This window comes from Antedon mediterranea, chromosome 1, assembly GCF_964355755.1.
Source record: "Antedon mediterranea chromosome 1, ecAntMedi1.1, whole genome shotgun sequence".
NCBI lineage: Eukaryota > Metazoa > Echinodermata > Crinoidea > Comatulida > Antedonidae > Antedon > Antedon mediterranea.
Genome location: NC_092670.1, coordinates 2,551,186 through 2,569,074, shown reverse-complemented (window position 1 = coordinate 2,569,074; position 17,889 = coordinate 2,551,186). Strand labels below are relative to the sequence as shown.

General features: G+C 32.5%; 2 protein-coding genes across 2 annotated transcripts; both read left to right on the top strand.

The window, feature by feature from the left end:
- Window positions 1–275: 275 nt before the first annotated feature.
- On the top strand, window positions 276–6,107 carry LOC140053207 (uncharacterized). Its single transcript, XM_072098477.1, has 5 exons — window positions 276–412; window positions 649–810; window positions 1,908–2,060; window positions 3,206–3,278; window positions 5,925–6,107. The coding sequence occupies exons 2-5, from the start codon at window positions 662–664 to the stop codon at window positions 5,997–5,999; spliced, it is 450 nt and encodes a 149-aa protein (XP_071954578.1). The 5' UTR covers window positions 276–412; window positions 649–661; the 3' UTR covers window positions 6,000–6,107.
- Window positions 6,108–7,969: 1,862 nt separating this feature from the next.
- On the top strand, window positions 7,970–14,641 carry LOC140051160 (heat shock cognate 71 kDa protein-like). The gene is made up of 6 exons (XM_072096295.1): window positions 7,970–8,171; window positions 12,152–12,357; window positions 12,511–12,663; window positions 13,277–13,554; window positions 13,783–14,060; window positions 14,151–14,641. Exons 1-6 carry the CDS (start codon window positions 7,970–7,972, stop codon window positions 14,639–14,641), a joined length of 1,608 nt encoding a protein of 535 aa, XP_071952396.1.
- The last annotated feature ends 3,248 nt before the right edge of the window (window positions 14,642–17,889 follow it).

The window sequence follows — 17,889 nt, the reverse complement described above, 5'->3', positions numbered from 1 at the left end:
ATCATCCATGCACGACGAAGACACATCCAGAAAGAATTCACAAACATCACATTTGATGTCACAGAGAAAAGCATCAATAGACCATATTGGTGTAGCAGGAATCGACTCTGACCCAAAAACAATCACAGCTATTTCAAATGCTCAAAAAACCAGTAAACATGAACAGTCTCAAAAGTTGGAGGTTAAAGGTCAGAAGACTTTGCAGCCAATCACAGAAAATGTTTCAGATGCATCAGGAAGTCTTCTAAGTCAAAAGACGGTGAAGAGTAGCAAAACATCAAATAGCCAGAGTAGTTTGAAAAAGAAGTCTGAGGCAGGTTTGGAGGGAAAGAAAAAAGCAGACAAGAGCACATCATTAAAGCAATCGTCAACAGTGTCACTAAAAGGAAGGGAGAGACCATTGTCACCAGAGGTATGGAATTTGTTTTAACAAAAGTTTTTTTTGGTATGGATTTACAACGTTTCATGTAACTGCTCCTACAATGTAGCAGAAACACCTGCATATATACAAATTAAATCGTTATTATGCAGAAACCTTGTCAATGCTGATAGTTCAAAACAAGAACATTACAGTAAGCTCATTGTTTCATGACCTTTGGAAACCTTTGGAACATTTTTTCACACTGTTTTTCTTCATTTATTTCTTAGTCACATCCAGTTTATGAGAGAGAGTACGCAGTTTTCCAAAAGTGCGTTCAACGTGTGTGGTCAGAGTCCCTTGATGCAACATTTTATGCGACAAAAGAAGTTAGACAAAAGAGCTGGCATGGACATCTACTTACAACGTACAGAAATCAAGAGTCTTCCTCCATATCCTTTTTACCATATATTACCTAGTATGTAGTTGTCCTGGGTCTATTAGTCCTACAATCCTTTAGTCTTGGCAACATTCTATTTTCACTATTCACTTCATCAGTACTTTTATTGATGATCAGTTGGAAGCAGAAATAGGTAGTTGACCAAATTCCAGCATAATTTTTCAGGACTTGGCTATATCTGCAAAATAACATATTGACATTTTTAGTCGCGTGGACGCGACTCTATAGTTCACTATGTCGGTCGGTCGGTCTGGTATCACTATGCGTTTTATCGCTTTCTGACCTTATCTTGATATCAGTTTAATTTAGCTAAGTCAATTTTTCACAGTATATTCCCTTATGGCCAGGAATCGATTACGTTTTCACGGTGCGCAATAAAAAATTACGCGGTGTACGCACGATTTAACAAAATCACGTTTGTAATCATATCTTCACCAGCATGAATCTCAATTAAATAAAATTTGGTACTCATACATTTCAGGGCATAAATTATCATATGGCAATACAATTACGTGCGTAGCGCATGTAACGCATGCGTATGCGCGCTTAACATTTTCAAAATTTTTTAGAATACTTTTTAAAATTTTATTCAGAAAAATGCAACTGTTGGAATTAGTGTAAAACGACCCAGTGCACAATGTAAACAGTGGCGTAATAGCTATGAGCACTTACTGGACCCAAGGCCTTAAAGCATGAGCAGTCCAATACAACAAAGCCAGCATTGGAGGGCCCCTTAGAAGTGGGGTCCATTGTACCCTGTGCCACTGAATGTAAAACATCATTTTTTATAACAAGATATTTTTTCAATTAAATACAATCTTTAAAGTAAACTAATATATAAAATAATATTTTTATTTAGAAATGTATGTTGCTTTATTTGTTTATTTTATTGTAATGATTTTACAACAGCAACTGCTTATAAATTATTCATACTATTAAAGTACATTTGAAAACCCTTGAGTAATTCTCAAATGTAGTATAAAGTACAATATACCAGAATATATATATATAATAGGGTAAACTTAGCTCCCTGATGCAAAGCTACTTCGTAGTTAATAAATCAAATAATTTGTCCTTAACTGATCACACTTTAAATGCGCCAACATACAGAGAACTTATAAATGAGACGTATCACAGTATTCGTGAACTAGACCAAAATTACCAGGAAATGCACGAGGAGGGGCTTAGAGAGCACGCTCAGTTTTTGACCAAACAGAAGGAAAACAGAAAAAGCCTATTGAGGTAATAGTATTCTTTCTTTCTTTCTTTCCATTCACGTAATCATAAACATACATAAATAATCATAGTACAAAACAAAAGAAAAGGAAATTTTAAAATAAGATAATACTACTGAAGGACACTTAAATTACACAGCTCAGTTGTGGAATGTGGAATAGGTCCAAACAAACCAGAAGTGTTTAGTTGAATAGTTTCAGGAAAGAAGTATAAAGTTGAGAGAAGGTAACATAACACATAATGTTGGCCCTAGCTAATACATTTCTATATTTGCCACTTGTGTGCGGGTTGAAGACAGACAGAGATAATCAAAGGTATATAAACATGAGCATAAACTACTCATTTGCCATAATCAAAACTAAAGGGATATTGTACAGATAAAAGAATTGGAATTGTATAGTGAAAAATAAGTGTAGCCAAGCAACTATTCAAAACCTGATGTGTTACCTGGTGAGAGATAATTATATAATATTGACATGAGATAAATTACTCAAAATCAAATACAAAGAGTCATTTGAGGTTAGTATTGTATAATCAAAGGTAAAGAAGGGTAAAGTTGAGGGAAGTGAATCACAAATGATAATTGCCACACAAATAACAGCCATATCTCCTGATGACACCTGGGGAGAGATAACAGGTAATAATATAAACATGAGATACACAACTCAAACACAAAAGAAGAGGAGGTTAGTATGAAATCAAAGGTAAACAAGATACACTTTTATTGTGACATGCAATAAGATCAATAGAGCCGCCATTTCCACGCAATATAGTAATTAACGATACAAAATGTCACAATGTCCAGTTTGATCCTTTTTATTAACAAACTGGCTTTAACAACCACGAGTGTGCCGCTTTATTCAAAACTGTTGTGCCCATGGACATGATGATGTCATATCATTACCATATCTGGGCATATCACTACCATATTTTTTGTCAAACTAGTTTGATAGTGTAGACAAAGCTTAAGTTCAAAAGCAAATTTCCGAAGGACTCTGGGTGGGATGGTATCAGGTCCTCCTGCCTTCATGTACGTTAATTTTGCTTAAACCAAATTACACATGGCATAAACTGAGGAGGCGGCACAGGAGTAGGTTGAAAAAGAGAAATGTTTTTAATTTATTAAAATAATTTATTATTTTATTTTTTAGAAAAGAAAAGCTGTTAATGGCAAAACCTAGAGAAGTGAAACGGCTGAGTGATTTACTGGTCTTAGAATTATTGGTAAGTAGCACTCTTGATCATGATGTCATATTGACGACAAAATGAAGAATGGTCATGATATTGACTGATGATACAGAGTAATATTGACTATGAAGATATGACAATGATAAAGATACACAGCAGTAGACTATACACGATATTGAATGATAGTAATATGGTAATACTGTACTGATATTTCTGATCACTTCCCAATATTCTGTGTAGATACTTTGGAAAAACATAATAAGCAATATCCTCGATTTGTATATAAACGACAATACTCTCCTCAACAAACGGAGTATTTTTTGCAAGAATTACAAAGTAATCAGTGGAATGATGTGCTATTCTCAAATAATGCGAATGTTGCTTATCAAAATTTTACAAACACTTTAAATAAAACAATTGATAATTGTTTCCCTTTAAAACGAATTAGAAATAAGGCGAACAAGTTAAAATCTCCTTGGATCACAGCTGAAATTGCCAGAGCTATCTCTCAAAAACATAAATTATATAAAAAGTACAAACAAAATAACACCACTACTAATAAAAGTACGTACATACATTTTAGAAACAAGTTAACCACTACTATTAGAAATCGGAAAAAAGAATATTATATGGTCCAGTTTGAACGAAATAAACAAGATATTAAAAAAACGTGGACAATCCTAAATGATATAATGGGTAGGAAAAAGACTACCAATTTGCCTACAAAAATAAAATTGGGTACTGAGACTTTCTCTCATAATGATGAGAAAGCTGATGCATTCAACTCTTTTTTTATTAATATTGGAGAAAAACTAAATAATAAATTTAGGCATGAATCTCAAAATGAAGAAATCACCCACAGAACTTTCTTAAAGGGAAATTTTACCTCTTCAATGTTTTTTAAGCCTGTTACTGAACATGAACTTAACCACTATATTAAAAACACAAAGAATACTTCTCCTGGCCATGATGGTATAAGTGCCCAACTCATAAAATCTGCTTCCCCGTTTATTTTAAAACCTTTATTGCATATTATTAATACGTCATTATCATCGGGCTGTGTCCCGGCTGATATAAAAATTGCTAAAGTTATCCCGGTATTTAAGAATGGTGACATCTCCGATATAAATAATTATCGGCCTATTTCCATTTTACCTTTTTTTTCCAAAATATTTGAGAGGATTGTGTATGATCAAACGATTTGTTACCTCTCAAAATATAACGTACTGAGTAAAACACAGTATGGATTTAGACAACACCATTCAACTAGTCATGCTTTAATACAATCGATTGAAAAAATCACAAACGCTATTGAGAATAAAGAGTTCACACTAGGAGTTTTCCTTGATTTATCAAAAGCGTTTGATACAATCGATCATGATGTATTATTAGATAAGTTAAGATTTTATGGTATAAGAGGAGTTCCGCTAAACTGGTTCTCAAACTATCTTAAAAAAAGACTACAATACACATTTATTGTTAATACTGCATCTAGTAAAATGACAGTAAACACTGGAGTTCCTCAGGGATCCATATTGGGTCCATTATTATTTCTTATATTCATTAATGATATTAGTCTAGCATGTAACCATGTAGACATGATTATGTATGCAGATGACACAAATGTGTTTTATAGTCACAATGATATTACTCAAGCTTTTGATACAATGAACCAGGAGTTATCTATACTTTCGGACTGGTTTATTGCTAACAAATTAACGCTAAATGTAAACAAATCAAAATATGTTATATTTAAGGCTAGAAATAAGTCAGCTGACACTACCTCACTAGAATTGAGGATGGGAAATGAATGTATAGTAAAAGCTACTGAAGTTAAATTTCTAGGCTTATTTCTGGATGAAACTTTATCGTTTAATTTTCATGTAAATGAGGTAGCAAACAGTATTTCTAGAATAATTGGTGTCTTAAACAAAGTGAAGTCTATGTTATCAAGTAAAATCTTGTTAACGGTATACAATGCACTTATATTACCTAGAATAACGTATGCTATCACAGTATGGGGTGCTACTTCTGCTACAAACTTAAACCGTATACATATTCTCCAGAAAAAAGCACTTAGAAATATTTGTCATGTTCATTTTATGCATCCTTCTCATCCACTTTTTATTTCAACCCAAACATTAAATATTTTTGACCTTTATACGAAACACACTGCTATATTTATGTATCAATATAAACATAATCTATTACCTGAATCATTTAATAACTTATTTAGTACATCTGCCTCATTCCATAATTACTCAACTAGAAACAGGTCAAACTACTGTCCACAACTAAAACGCACCAAAGTCGGACAGCAATGTATTTCCTACCAAGGAACACATATTTGGAACAATTTAACAGACTATATAAAACAATCCCCCACTTTAAGTTTGTTTAAACAGAGATTAAAGCAATATTATAACAATAGAAATATTTAAGTTAAGTAAATCACATTATGTTATTTTGGTTTGTTCTTTTTGTTTGTACTAATTGTTTGATCTTTTTGTTAGGGTTACATGCTTAAAGCACTTGTGCTTATTTTGTATCCCATTCCATTATCTTATTATTTGTATTGTATTTGTATATGTTTTTATTTTGATTATGGAATAAAAATGTCGATGAATTGAATTGAATTGAATTGAATTGATCCTAACACTGAATATTTCTTTAAAATAACAGAAAGATGAAGATGAAGTTAGTACAGGAGCTGCATTGTCAGTGCAAGCTGCTCTGATGAATCAAGAAGACAAATAGCCAATCAGCTCCTAGATTAATCAGGATGATTTATCCAATGAGCTACATTGAATGATTCATAAACTCAAACTTCTCTAAAAATTAGAATGATTGTGCTAGTTACGAAGTCAGGATGATTGAAAGATATTAAACTAATTACATTATAAAGATAGATAAAATGTCACTTTGCATTCTGAATTTATTTTTGTGTGTTTTTGTTTTACTTTCCAACTCGGAATACAATATTTAATTATGATGGTGTGGTACAGAGTTTAGGTAACTGGTTGTTTTTAAACAAATTATAACAATAAATCAACTCTCAGACTCTTGGAATGGCCCAAATTATCTCCCACATGCTTGTTACTGAACAATAACATCAAACAAATGAAAGCACTCAGAAACCCAGTGAAGTACTTGGCAAAACATATCCACTGATAGGGAGCATGTTGAAAGATACATTTTTTGCTTTAGGCATTAGCTTTTACATGGTTCAAATCCTGCTGGGGTTTATAATTTGTTTAAATAATTATAACACAAACAAACTCTGGTATTGCAATCGTTACCTTTCTGATATCAAGATTGACCAGAATAATGATCGAGGAGTGTCTTGTCCATATTAAAAGAATATGACCAATTAATTTTCCTGAAAATGCATGTTCTGTAAGTATATACCTATGTACAGAATGAAATAAGGAATGACACATATTTCGGTACTAAAAAACTAATTATCAACTAACAATAGTTTACTTTAAATAAAACAGCAACGCCAAAATCAAGCTGGTGAATTTGTTTTGTTAAAACCTGTACATTAAAAAAAAATTATGTTTTAAAATTACAAATCACAAATTATAACTCTTGCCTTTTGTACAAAAAGTGAAGTTTTATGAACAAGTAGTTCTCGAAAAAATGCAATTTCAGTTTACTTGTTACTTTAAGACTGCTCACCAGCTTTTGAAACTTGTCTCCTATCTTTTACCACTAGCTGGTCTGAACATACTATCATTTTTGTTATTTATTAAATTATTATTAAACCAATTTTCTTAAATTTCAATAGGCATGGTCTCAAAGTATATACCTATATACCTACACTAAAAAATCCAGAATGATACCTAACGCTATTGTGCTAACAAACAAACAAACAAACAAACAAAGCAACTACTATACTTGATAACATTTTTTTTTATTAGTAAAAATCATAACTGTGGGTCTTTTGATTTTGATGGATTAAACTTAGTTTAATAGCAGTTTATATTGACAATACTTCTGCTTGCATAAAACATTAGGTGATCCGATTTGTTTACAATCTATAAAATCGCCAAGGTCCCTTTGGTTCATGTACTTTTAATTAATTGTTAAAGCATCATCATTATCATGCTGAACTTTGTATTTGTAAATATGTATTGTTGGCCACACCTAATACCCTATGTATAATTATATTAGTAGTAGTGCATACATTGCTGGCTATACGCACAGTACAGACAAGTTATTTTAGTACGGTAAAGTATAAACATACATTTATTATTTTTTCCAATGTGATTTTGTTGATATACTAACTGTATAAGCAAATCACAGTTCCAATTTTAATTCAAAATAAGGATATTTCAATTGGATGATTCATATTTTTTCGAATTTCGAACATGTTTGCAGACTCTTTTATCCTTCAACGTTAACATAAGTATCTGCTATCTGATAGTTAGAAATCCAGCAATTATTAGGTAAAATAAAGTTAAATCATGATTCCATGATTTAGTGATACAGCTTACAAAAAGCTGTTTCCAAGTCTCTACTACAGATTAAGTTTAGTAATACTGTAGCAACTGTAATAGTAACCCATCCTAAAAAGAGAATCGAAAAAAAGAATAGTAACCCATGGTTATTATCTAATTTATGGTAATGGCAATGAAAGTACAGGTATAACTCGCTTTTTTTAATGCCTTAATGAGTTATGTGTATAAAATAAAATTCTATTTACAGTCAGTTAACTAGCAAACATGTCTAAAACTGCAATTGGTATTGACTTGGGTACAACATACTCGTGTGTAGGAGTATTCCAACATGGAAAGGTAGAAATCATTGCCAATGATGAGGGAAACAAAAAAACACCAAGTTTTGTCGCATTCACAGATAGTGAAAGGTTGATTGGTGATGCTGCCAAGAACCAAGCAACTAGAAACCCAGCCAATACCATTTTTGGTAATACTTTTTAAAACATAATTTTTTTCATTTACACTGTACTAATACTTTTATTTCAAGATTCCATTTAAAAAAATTGTATTTAAAAGTGGTGACAAAACTGAACCTAGTAATTACAGGCCGATTTCAATTTTACCAATTTTGTCAAAAATACTTGAATGGACTGTGTTTGACCAAATTTATCCTTTCTTAAATTTAAATAATATGATCTATGAACATCAATCTGGTTTTAGACCAGGATTTTCAACAAATTTTTCTTTAATTGATGTTTAGGATTTGATAAATAGCATTGATTCAGGAAAATATATTGGATTGTTATGATAGACCTTAAGAAAGCTTTTCAGTTCAATAATACATTTATTTAAGATGGTCACAATATATAACAAACAATATTACAATAAACAATAATAAACAATTAATATAAGACCATCTTAGGGATCAAAATTAGAAGTAGAACTTGTCTCACATTGACCCCTAAAATAATCTATATATAAATTTACGTAAGGGCAAAATTCGGTAAATCGCGCCTTACTTCTAGAATTTTCACTCGATGGTATATAAAGTTGGTTCGTACTTTCGGTACTGATTTTAACCACCTGATGTAACCCTGTTTACTAATTAAATTAAGTTAGATAATTAGTTATTGACGATTAAAACGAATTTAGGTCCAACGATTTGCCCCAAATAGGGGTGTTTTCTCGATCGTGGTATACACTGTCTAATGGATGTCCATCTTGAAAAATACCCGCCACAAAAATGCGAGGAGGCTTCGCATTTTCCTATCTCCTCCTACGATAATTGTTTTTAATAGCTGAAAACCGGTTGAACAGCTAGAGTACACCATCATAATGTTGAAGACAGGCCGATTTTCTTTAAAAAATACTATTTTTATAGATTTAATATACGATTATACAAATGTATTGATTTGCGATGAATGGAACATCCCAATCTCTCAGTCTGCCAGAGTTTGGTTTAACACAAGTACTGTAGATAAATTTATGAGCCCTTGGTTTAACACATACGGCGGTAGGTAAATATATGGGCCCTTTGAGAATAAACTTGCAATACTTTGACAATACTGTAAATAACTATTTTTGGAACTCATTTGAATCGAACATTTCTTACTGTGAATGTTCATCCTGTTAGATAATAATAAACTGTATTACTGACATTGTGGATAGGCTCTACTGTTAGATATATAAACACATTATTATATACAAATACACTCTATACTGACAGTTCCTTCTCAACGTTTGTATTAATTAATAATTACCAAAAATATAAACGTCGTAGTGGTGTATCGTGACATGTACTTTAATATTTCAATCGATTATGACAGTGACAGTTTTAACAAAGTATTAAATCGCAAATGTTTTACTGTATTTAGAGGTATATTATGTATAGGCTTATAAAACATGAACAAAATATTTCGTTACTGAGTGGATAAAGAATATATTTAAAAATTGTTCCTCTTTGTACCTATCCGCTTTCCCATCCCTCAACCCTAATGTTACATACAAAACACAAATTGGGTTTCTTTAAATGAGTCCAAATCAAAAATTTGGACTCATTTTGTGAAAAGTTTTTCCTTCGGAAGCAATTCCCAGGGTGCTAATTTTAGTTGACTACATAAATCATCGTGTCTATTTATTCGTTTCTGTAAACGACAATGTATTATAGTCCTGCGGTACGTAGATTTGAAATCACCAGTTTTGTTACGCTGAAATTACTGTAGGCCTATATTCGAAAACCATCTGTGGGCACGACCTAGATGGTACGCGAGCGAAGCGAGCGTACCATCTAGTAATAATAATTCAAACAAAAATAAGAACGGTACCGTATAAATATACAAATACAACGCATACAATTAAATAAATTATACAGTGCGCAACATATTTAGTAGGTTTGGTAACAAGATAAATAAAGGGTTTTTATATGCTTTCTAAATAAATTTACAGTATATAAATGATTTATGGCAGTTGAATCTAGATTATTCCAATACGTTGGTCCTAAATAAGTAATAAAAAACTGGCTTTTTCTAAGTTTAACAAATGGAACATACAATTTATGTGGATTTCTTATGTTATAGGTATGATCTAATAAACGATTTGAAAATAACATTGAAACAGACTTTGGTAGTAAACCAGTAAAATATTCAAACATAAAAGAAGTAACTTGAAGTTTATGAAGGTCATATATTTTTAAAATTTTAAGTTTTTTAAACAAAGGTTCTGATGCAGATGTAGATTGTTCAAAGTTTAATAATCGAACAACACGTTTTTGTAAAATGAAAATTCTATGTAAATTTGAAGGATAATCAGCTGCCCATATAATATTGCAATAAAGTAAATGTGGTAATATAAGCGAATTATACAAAGAAAGTAAAATGTGTTGAGGGAAAAAATATTTTATCTGGTTTATAACACCAATGCATTTAGACATTTTGATTGAAATATTTTTCTGATGACCGGTCCAATTTAAGTTTTCATTAATTAAAATTCCAAGAAATAAAGTTTCGCTTTTTGGTCCAGATTTTTACCATTTAGAACAACTTGAATGTTTTTGTTACTTAATTTATGCCTGTTTCGATGGGAGTGAAATATAATGAAATTTGTTTTTGAAGTATTAATCAATAATGTATTAGAAGAGAACCAATTTTCAATCTTATTAAATTGATACGGTAAATCACCAAATTCTTATAAATAAGTTAAAAAATTTCTCTCTTGACAACTCTGTAATAAATTGGTTTGAAAATTACCTGAGCAATCGTACTCAAATCACAAATGTAAATGGTGTACGGTTCAAATCAATGCAATTGTGTATGTGGAATACCCCAAGGCTCCATTATAGGCCCACTATTGTTCCTTCTTTATATAAATGACCTACCTAAGGATGTTTTTAATGTGAAAATCAGTATGTATGCAGATGACACTGCTCTATATTATACATCTCATGATATAGATGATGTCATCAACAAAATTAATATTGATTTAGGAAATATACAAAATTGGCTATCATGTAACAAACTAAGTTTAAATGTAAAGAAGACAGAATGTATGTTTATTGGGACTAACAACAAATTAGCAAAATTAATAGATAAGGATCTTACTTAAATATAAATGGTGAACGTTTAAAAAGGGTTAAGAATTGTAAACATTTAGGTGTCTATATTGATGAAAATTTATCATGGGAGAAGTAAACTAATCATGTTAAAAAAAAGGTCCTGCCTGTTTTTTTTTTACTTGAGAAAGTCATGTAACCTAATCCCCCAACATCTTCAGAGCATGATATACAAATCAATATTTTAATATTTTAATTTAAATGCACAAGACTTGGTAGGCAGGTTAATTTCTATGTTTTATGATGTATCTTTTTTTTAAATATTATACAGTACTTGAATTTGCATCTTTTAATTTTAAGTTGTTTTTCTTTTTTATAAATTCTGTTCATTCATTTAATCCTTTTTACTTTTGAATCAAATTATTATTACTTGCTTGAATGTATTGTGTACTGTAGCTTAAAGTATGTTAAAAAAAAATGTTTTTATCATGGGAAAATTTCTCTATGGTTTTTATACCACACTGTATATACCTTTGTTGTTCATTTTAAGAATAATTTATGGCCTTGCACGGCCTTGACGAAAAACACCTTTTGGTGATCAAGTTCTCCGTGTTGAAATAAAGCATTTATTATTAATTGGTTTTAGTATTACAGTTTATTTTTAATTTGGTTTTATCGAACTTCCGTCTTATCTGAGTATTATCTGTTTTAATCTAGTCTATCTTTATTTTTATACTCATATATTTTTATATTGTATGTTTAATTGTTTTAAGGATGCACCATTATTATGTGTGCCGCTGTTCAAAAAGCGTTTTCCAAATAAATTATTATTATTATTATTATTATTATTGTTATTATTATTATTATTATTATTAGGCCCTAAGGAAAATAGTTTCAATCAAAGTTTTCTTACATTTAAGCTGCTAAGCGTTTGATTGGTCGACGTTTTGAAGAAAGTGATGTACAAATAGATATGAAGCTGTGGCCTTTCAAAGTTGTGAAAGAAAGCGACAAGCTTAAGATTCAAGTTGAATACAAAGGCGAAAAGAAAACATTTTTCCCTGAGGAAATCAGTTCCATGGTGTTAGCCAAAATGAAGGAAACAGCAGAGGCCTATCTAGGCAAGGTAGGCTAACTGTGTTACATAAATGCTAAATGAAATATGATGAAATTGAATGGTGACTTTTGCAATTAACATAGCTGATAGAAGATTATTTATAATCTTTAGTTCTATACAATCTTACCATATGGTCGTGATCCTCTGTATTAATTTTATCAGAAAGTTACACATGCTGTAGTAACAGTTCCTGCTAACTTCAACGACTCTCAAAGGCAGGCTACAAAAGATGCTGGTACCATTGCAGGTATGAATGTACTGCAAACTATCAGTGAACCCTGTGCAGCAGTTCTTGCCTATGGTCTAGACAAGAAAGTAAGTTTTCTTTTATTATTATAAAATTCATTACCTATAATAACATAACATAATAATTACAACAATCTCCAGCACCAAAACTAAGAAAATGGAAAGATTTCTACTGGTAAAATCTCGATCTTTCTATGGAAAAATATTTATAACTCAGATATTCTTGTAATTCTTCCTTTTGATTCACTTCTATTAGGGTATTAGAACTAAGCTCTACAGTACTATATAATTGATTTACAAATACATAAACGATGTTTTTTATTTTCTGCCTTTAGAAAGGTACTGTAATTTCTCTGTATAACAAATGAATGCGAGTTTGGTGTATGAGCTTATGTATCTAGATGTCCATGGTTGAAATCTGTTGTTTAAATCCTGCCAAGGAGTCTTTTGTCATGGATTTTTTTAAAAATTTGTATAAAATAATTTTGATGGATTGTGAACTTGACCTTTGACCTTCCTATTTTCAAATTAAACTACTACCAATATTAGATCATAGATCATTGTAGCAAGATTGGATAATAATTGTGGCCTTGCTTTTCACAAATATTTTTAACAACAAACAGAGAAAGCAGGTAACAATTATAAATGAAAAGTTTTATAGTGAATTGGTTGTTATCAACAGCATCAAGCAAAGTGTAATGTGCTAATCTTTGACCTGGGTGGTGGCAATTTTGATGTATCTATCGTTACAATCAAGAAAGGTATCTTTGAGGTCAAGGCAGTTTCTGGAGATACTCATTTGGGTGGCGAGGACTTCAATCGCAGAATGGTGAAACACTTCATCCAAGAAATTAAGAGGAAATACAAGAAAGACATTCAATCAAACAAACGTGCAGTATTGAGGTTACGAACAGCCTGCGAACAAGCAAAGAGAACACTATCTTCTAGAACACAAGCAAGGTAAGACTAATGGCTATATAAACTCCTCCGTCATATACCTACAGGAAACTTTATGTACAATTATCAAAGTTGAATGAATGAAAACCCTATTTATATTGTTTCCAAACAATTGATCCTTGGTGTTCCATTGTTTGGTGTTACTTTTTTACAGTAGTCTTTAGTTTCGATGTGAAGCTCTTTGTCATTTAACATTACTATTATTTTGGTTTTTATTCAAATCAATATTAGTATTGAGATTGATTCGCTCTTTGATGGAATTGACTTCTACACATCAATCAGCCGAGCATGTTTCGAGGAGATGAACAACGATCTTTTACGCGACACCATTGTTCCAGTAGAAAAAGCACTTAACGATGCTTCATTTGGAAAGGATGAGATCCACGAGTTGGTACTAGTTGGTGGCTCAACTAGAATTCCCAAAATGCAACAAATGCTCAGCGACTTCTTTAATAACAAAGAACTAAACAAGGGCATCAACCCTGATGAGGCTGTTGCTTATGGAGCAGGTAATTAAGTACAGTAACATAATCAACAATCAAAGTCAAGCACAAACAAAGTTTGGGTCATTACTAAATCAATATTTTTGTTTTTTTCAGCTGTCCATGCAGCCTTACTTTCTGGTAATAAGTCTGATGAATTGCTAGATGTACGTTTGCTTGATGTTGCACCATTCTCACTTGGTATTGAGACAGCTGGAGGAGTCATGTCTGCTCTCATCAAACGTAATACACACATTCCAACTGAGCAAGCATCAGTTTTTACCACATATGCAGACAACCAACCTGGTGTGCTAATTCAAGTATACGAAGGTGAACGATCCATGACCAAAGACAATAACCTTTTAGGTAAATTTGAATTATCTGGAATTCCACCAGCATCACGTGGTGTTCCTCAAATTGAGGTAACCTTTGACATTGATGCAAACGGTATCCTAAATGTATCTGCAGTTGATAAAGGTACCAGAAAGACCAATAATATCACAATCACAAACGACAAAGGTCGTCTATCAAAGGAAGAAATTAAAAGAATGGTTTCTGAAGCACTTAAAGATCATGGAACATGGTATTTGATGTATAACGTTTTTTAGCTGATTTGGGTCTGAATATGTTGATTTTATTAGTACGTTTTGATAAAATAAATTCTATAAGCGTAAATTATGAATTTGTTATGATTTACATACATCGGAGTAAATATCTCCGAAGTCGAATTTGGAAGCAGGAAATCCAAGGCGATAAATCGTGACGTCATAAGATGAACACACTGCACTGCCCTGGTCGCGACGCATCTCTCTAAATTGTATACAAACTGTACTGTATCGGCAAGATGTCAACACGTATTGTGTACGATCTCGACAGTTCGGAGTCTGATTTTGAAGAGGAAACTATCCATTATGAATTCGAAATTGATGAAGATGAAGGAGACGTCGTTATGGATACGCAAGAAAGTGTTATTGAATGCAATTAATTCAACCGTAGGCCTATATGAGAGCCCGATCTCACCGATTCTGAAGGCGAGGCGGACCAACGCGAAGGCGGCGAAGAACGTCGTGGGGAAATTGACCAGACCAACAATACATGGTCCTAGGCCTAGGTTTACATTTTCAATTACGGACCCAAACTTTGGAATGGTTTAGTTACAGTCAGTTATACGAATGCATTATTATCGTGTTTTTAAACGCAATAAAAAAATTAGTAAAACTGAAGTTGTTGTGTCGATTAACTAAATAAACGGTAGGTTGTACTAGTACTTCTTTCTAGTATAGTAGAGTAGTAGGCCTAGGTGATTAATTCGGTTTTAAAATCAGCAACACAAAGGGCCTAGGCTAGTAGTACTGTGTTGAAAGCCCCAGCATAATAGTTCAGGTGGGGAGTTGTTCTGCCCTCATAAAAATAAAGCTTGTGCACAAGCTGACTGCAATAATTTGTAAGTTGCTTTGTAAGTTGCATTGACAGATTGCACTATATATATTCTCTATTGGTTTGAACAAAAATTGAACCATTTGAAATTTGCTTTAGAAAAGTCAAATTATAAATTATATAATCTTATTGCACTTTTACAAATGATTTTGTTCTTACAGTACCGTATTATTATTTCGCAGGGTATGTGGATGACCTCATCTTGGAGGTAATGAGCATTGTTGAAGGGACAGCAGAAGATGTTGATGTTGTTGATGCGCCACCCCAACTCTGTTCAGGATTTGAACGCCCCGACAAAGAGACCGCTATTGCCAACCACTTCACAAGATTTCCAAATGTGAACAACTAAGGCAAAAATTATGCAGTAAATAAATCAGCAGCCAAAAGGTCCACTGATCAACTTCAAATAAGAAGTATAATACATACTCCAAGAAATGAGATACATTCCATCATGCTTTTTATTATAAATCATTATTTCATTTTTTTAGTAAAAGATTAAAAGCCATTTGTTTATGTGCATACAGCTCCACAATCCAGAGCCAACAGTTTTATAAACAAAATAATCACTTGTGTGCATAATTTTTTAATAAATTGTGTCAGAGAAATGTATATTTTATTTCTATCAGATACAGTGTACAATACTTTCCTTTATGAAGTACAGTAAATAATTGTATGTGGTTAATTGTAATCTCAATACAAGTTGGTGCTAAATGTTTACTCAATCCAAAAATCCAGCAAACTGGAAATCATCTTCCATACCTGGTGGTGGGAAGTGGGCTCTTATGCAGGAAACGGCACATGATGGTAAGAATACCCTTAGGTTTCGGCCCAAAAACCCCCAACACCATCTGGCGAGTTGCCGGTACGCAATATGTCTCAGACGTTTATGTTTTGAGGCTTCAACAGGTGTGTCATACTGTTGGCGGTAATGCAGCCATGCAATTTCCAACACATGCAAATTCAAACAGGCAGCAGTGAATCCAGGATGTTCAGTGATGCATATGTAGGCTTCTCCGTATTGTAAATTGTCTGACCTTCCTCCAGCCTATAGTATGATTAATAAATAATAGGGCCTACTTCCTGGCAACATCGACATTCGCGATACGTGGGTAGCATCTGGCAATGGCCACAATCACACCTGTATTATAAAAACAAAAATATTTTGTAATAATAATATTGTAGCGCTACAATATTCTGAGATGTCACAATTTATAGGGCGCTATATTAAATATTTTTAAAGTTTTAGTGATTATTAATGATTAATTTAATGTATTGTGTGTGAAATAGGAAAATAAATCTGCATCTTGGCTAGCCTAGGGGTGGGCCTATCTATCTAGGCCTACCCTAGGCCTATTTCAAACAACAAAGTGCAAATTTGTTAAATAAAATGGTCAGTCTAATACCGTAATGTACATTTTTGCTTTCTACGATTCAATTTAATCTTTATTTATTATAGACGATAGCCGACCGTCGCCGGTGAGAGGGCTAGGCCTAGCCGCATGAATTGGAGTAAAGTACAGTAGGGCCTAGCTAGGCCTAGCCTCTATTATTAGGCCTAACTAAGCCACAATACACACTGGCATGACGGAAGAATATCGTAGTTATCTACTAGGGAATTGTTAATTATACAATAAAGTTATACATTAATTTTTAATAAAAGAGATAGTACTACTAACCAATTTAATAACTGGGTTTGAAGTTGAATATTCTCTGCTTGAATTGTAGGTAGGCCTAGGTGACGGTCACCGTCGCCATCTTCTGATGATGAAGAATCATCAGAACTACAATCGGGCTCGTACATGTACGGCCGAATTAATTTCATCGACATTCCATTCAATATTTCGATTGTTAAACAAAATAGTTTCTCCTTCATTTTCCTCAGTTTCGCATTCCACTATCAATGTTTCCTCTTCTAATTCCTCTGACGAAGAACTGTCAAAATCATACGCGATACGTGTTGACATCCTAGTTTTGTACAGTACACGAAAAAGTTTCTTCATCTTATGACGTCACTATCAGAGGTTACCGGAAAAAGCCGAAAAAACCCGAATAGTCGTGAACTGAGAGCAGTTGCGCGAAATAGCAGAAAACACTTTAATTATGTCCTGAAAACTTTTAATTTATTGTCTGTTTAATATCCATCAAGGAGAACAACTATAATACTACTATTTTACATAAACATCAAATACCATGTTCCATGATCTTTTTAAACATTTGTTTTTCGGCCATTTTCTAATTAACAGCACTTATAATGTGTATATTGTAGGTCAGATCTTCGAAATTGTAAAGAAATATATAAACCATTGTAAAAACTGTTATAAAGTGGTAATTAGATCTATCATTTATGTTTTTTTGTCCTGTTTTAGGAATTTTCGCCATTGGCGGCCATTTTGTTTAAAAAAACCTATTTCCCCTACCT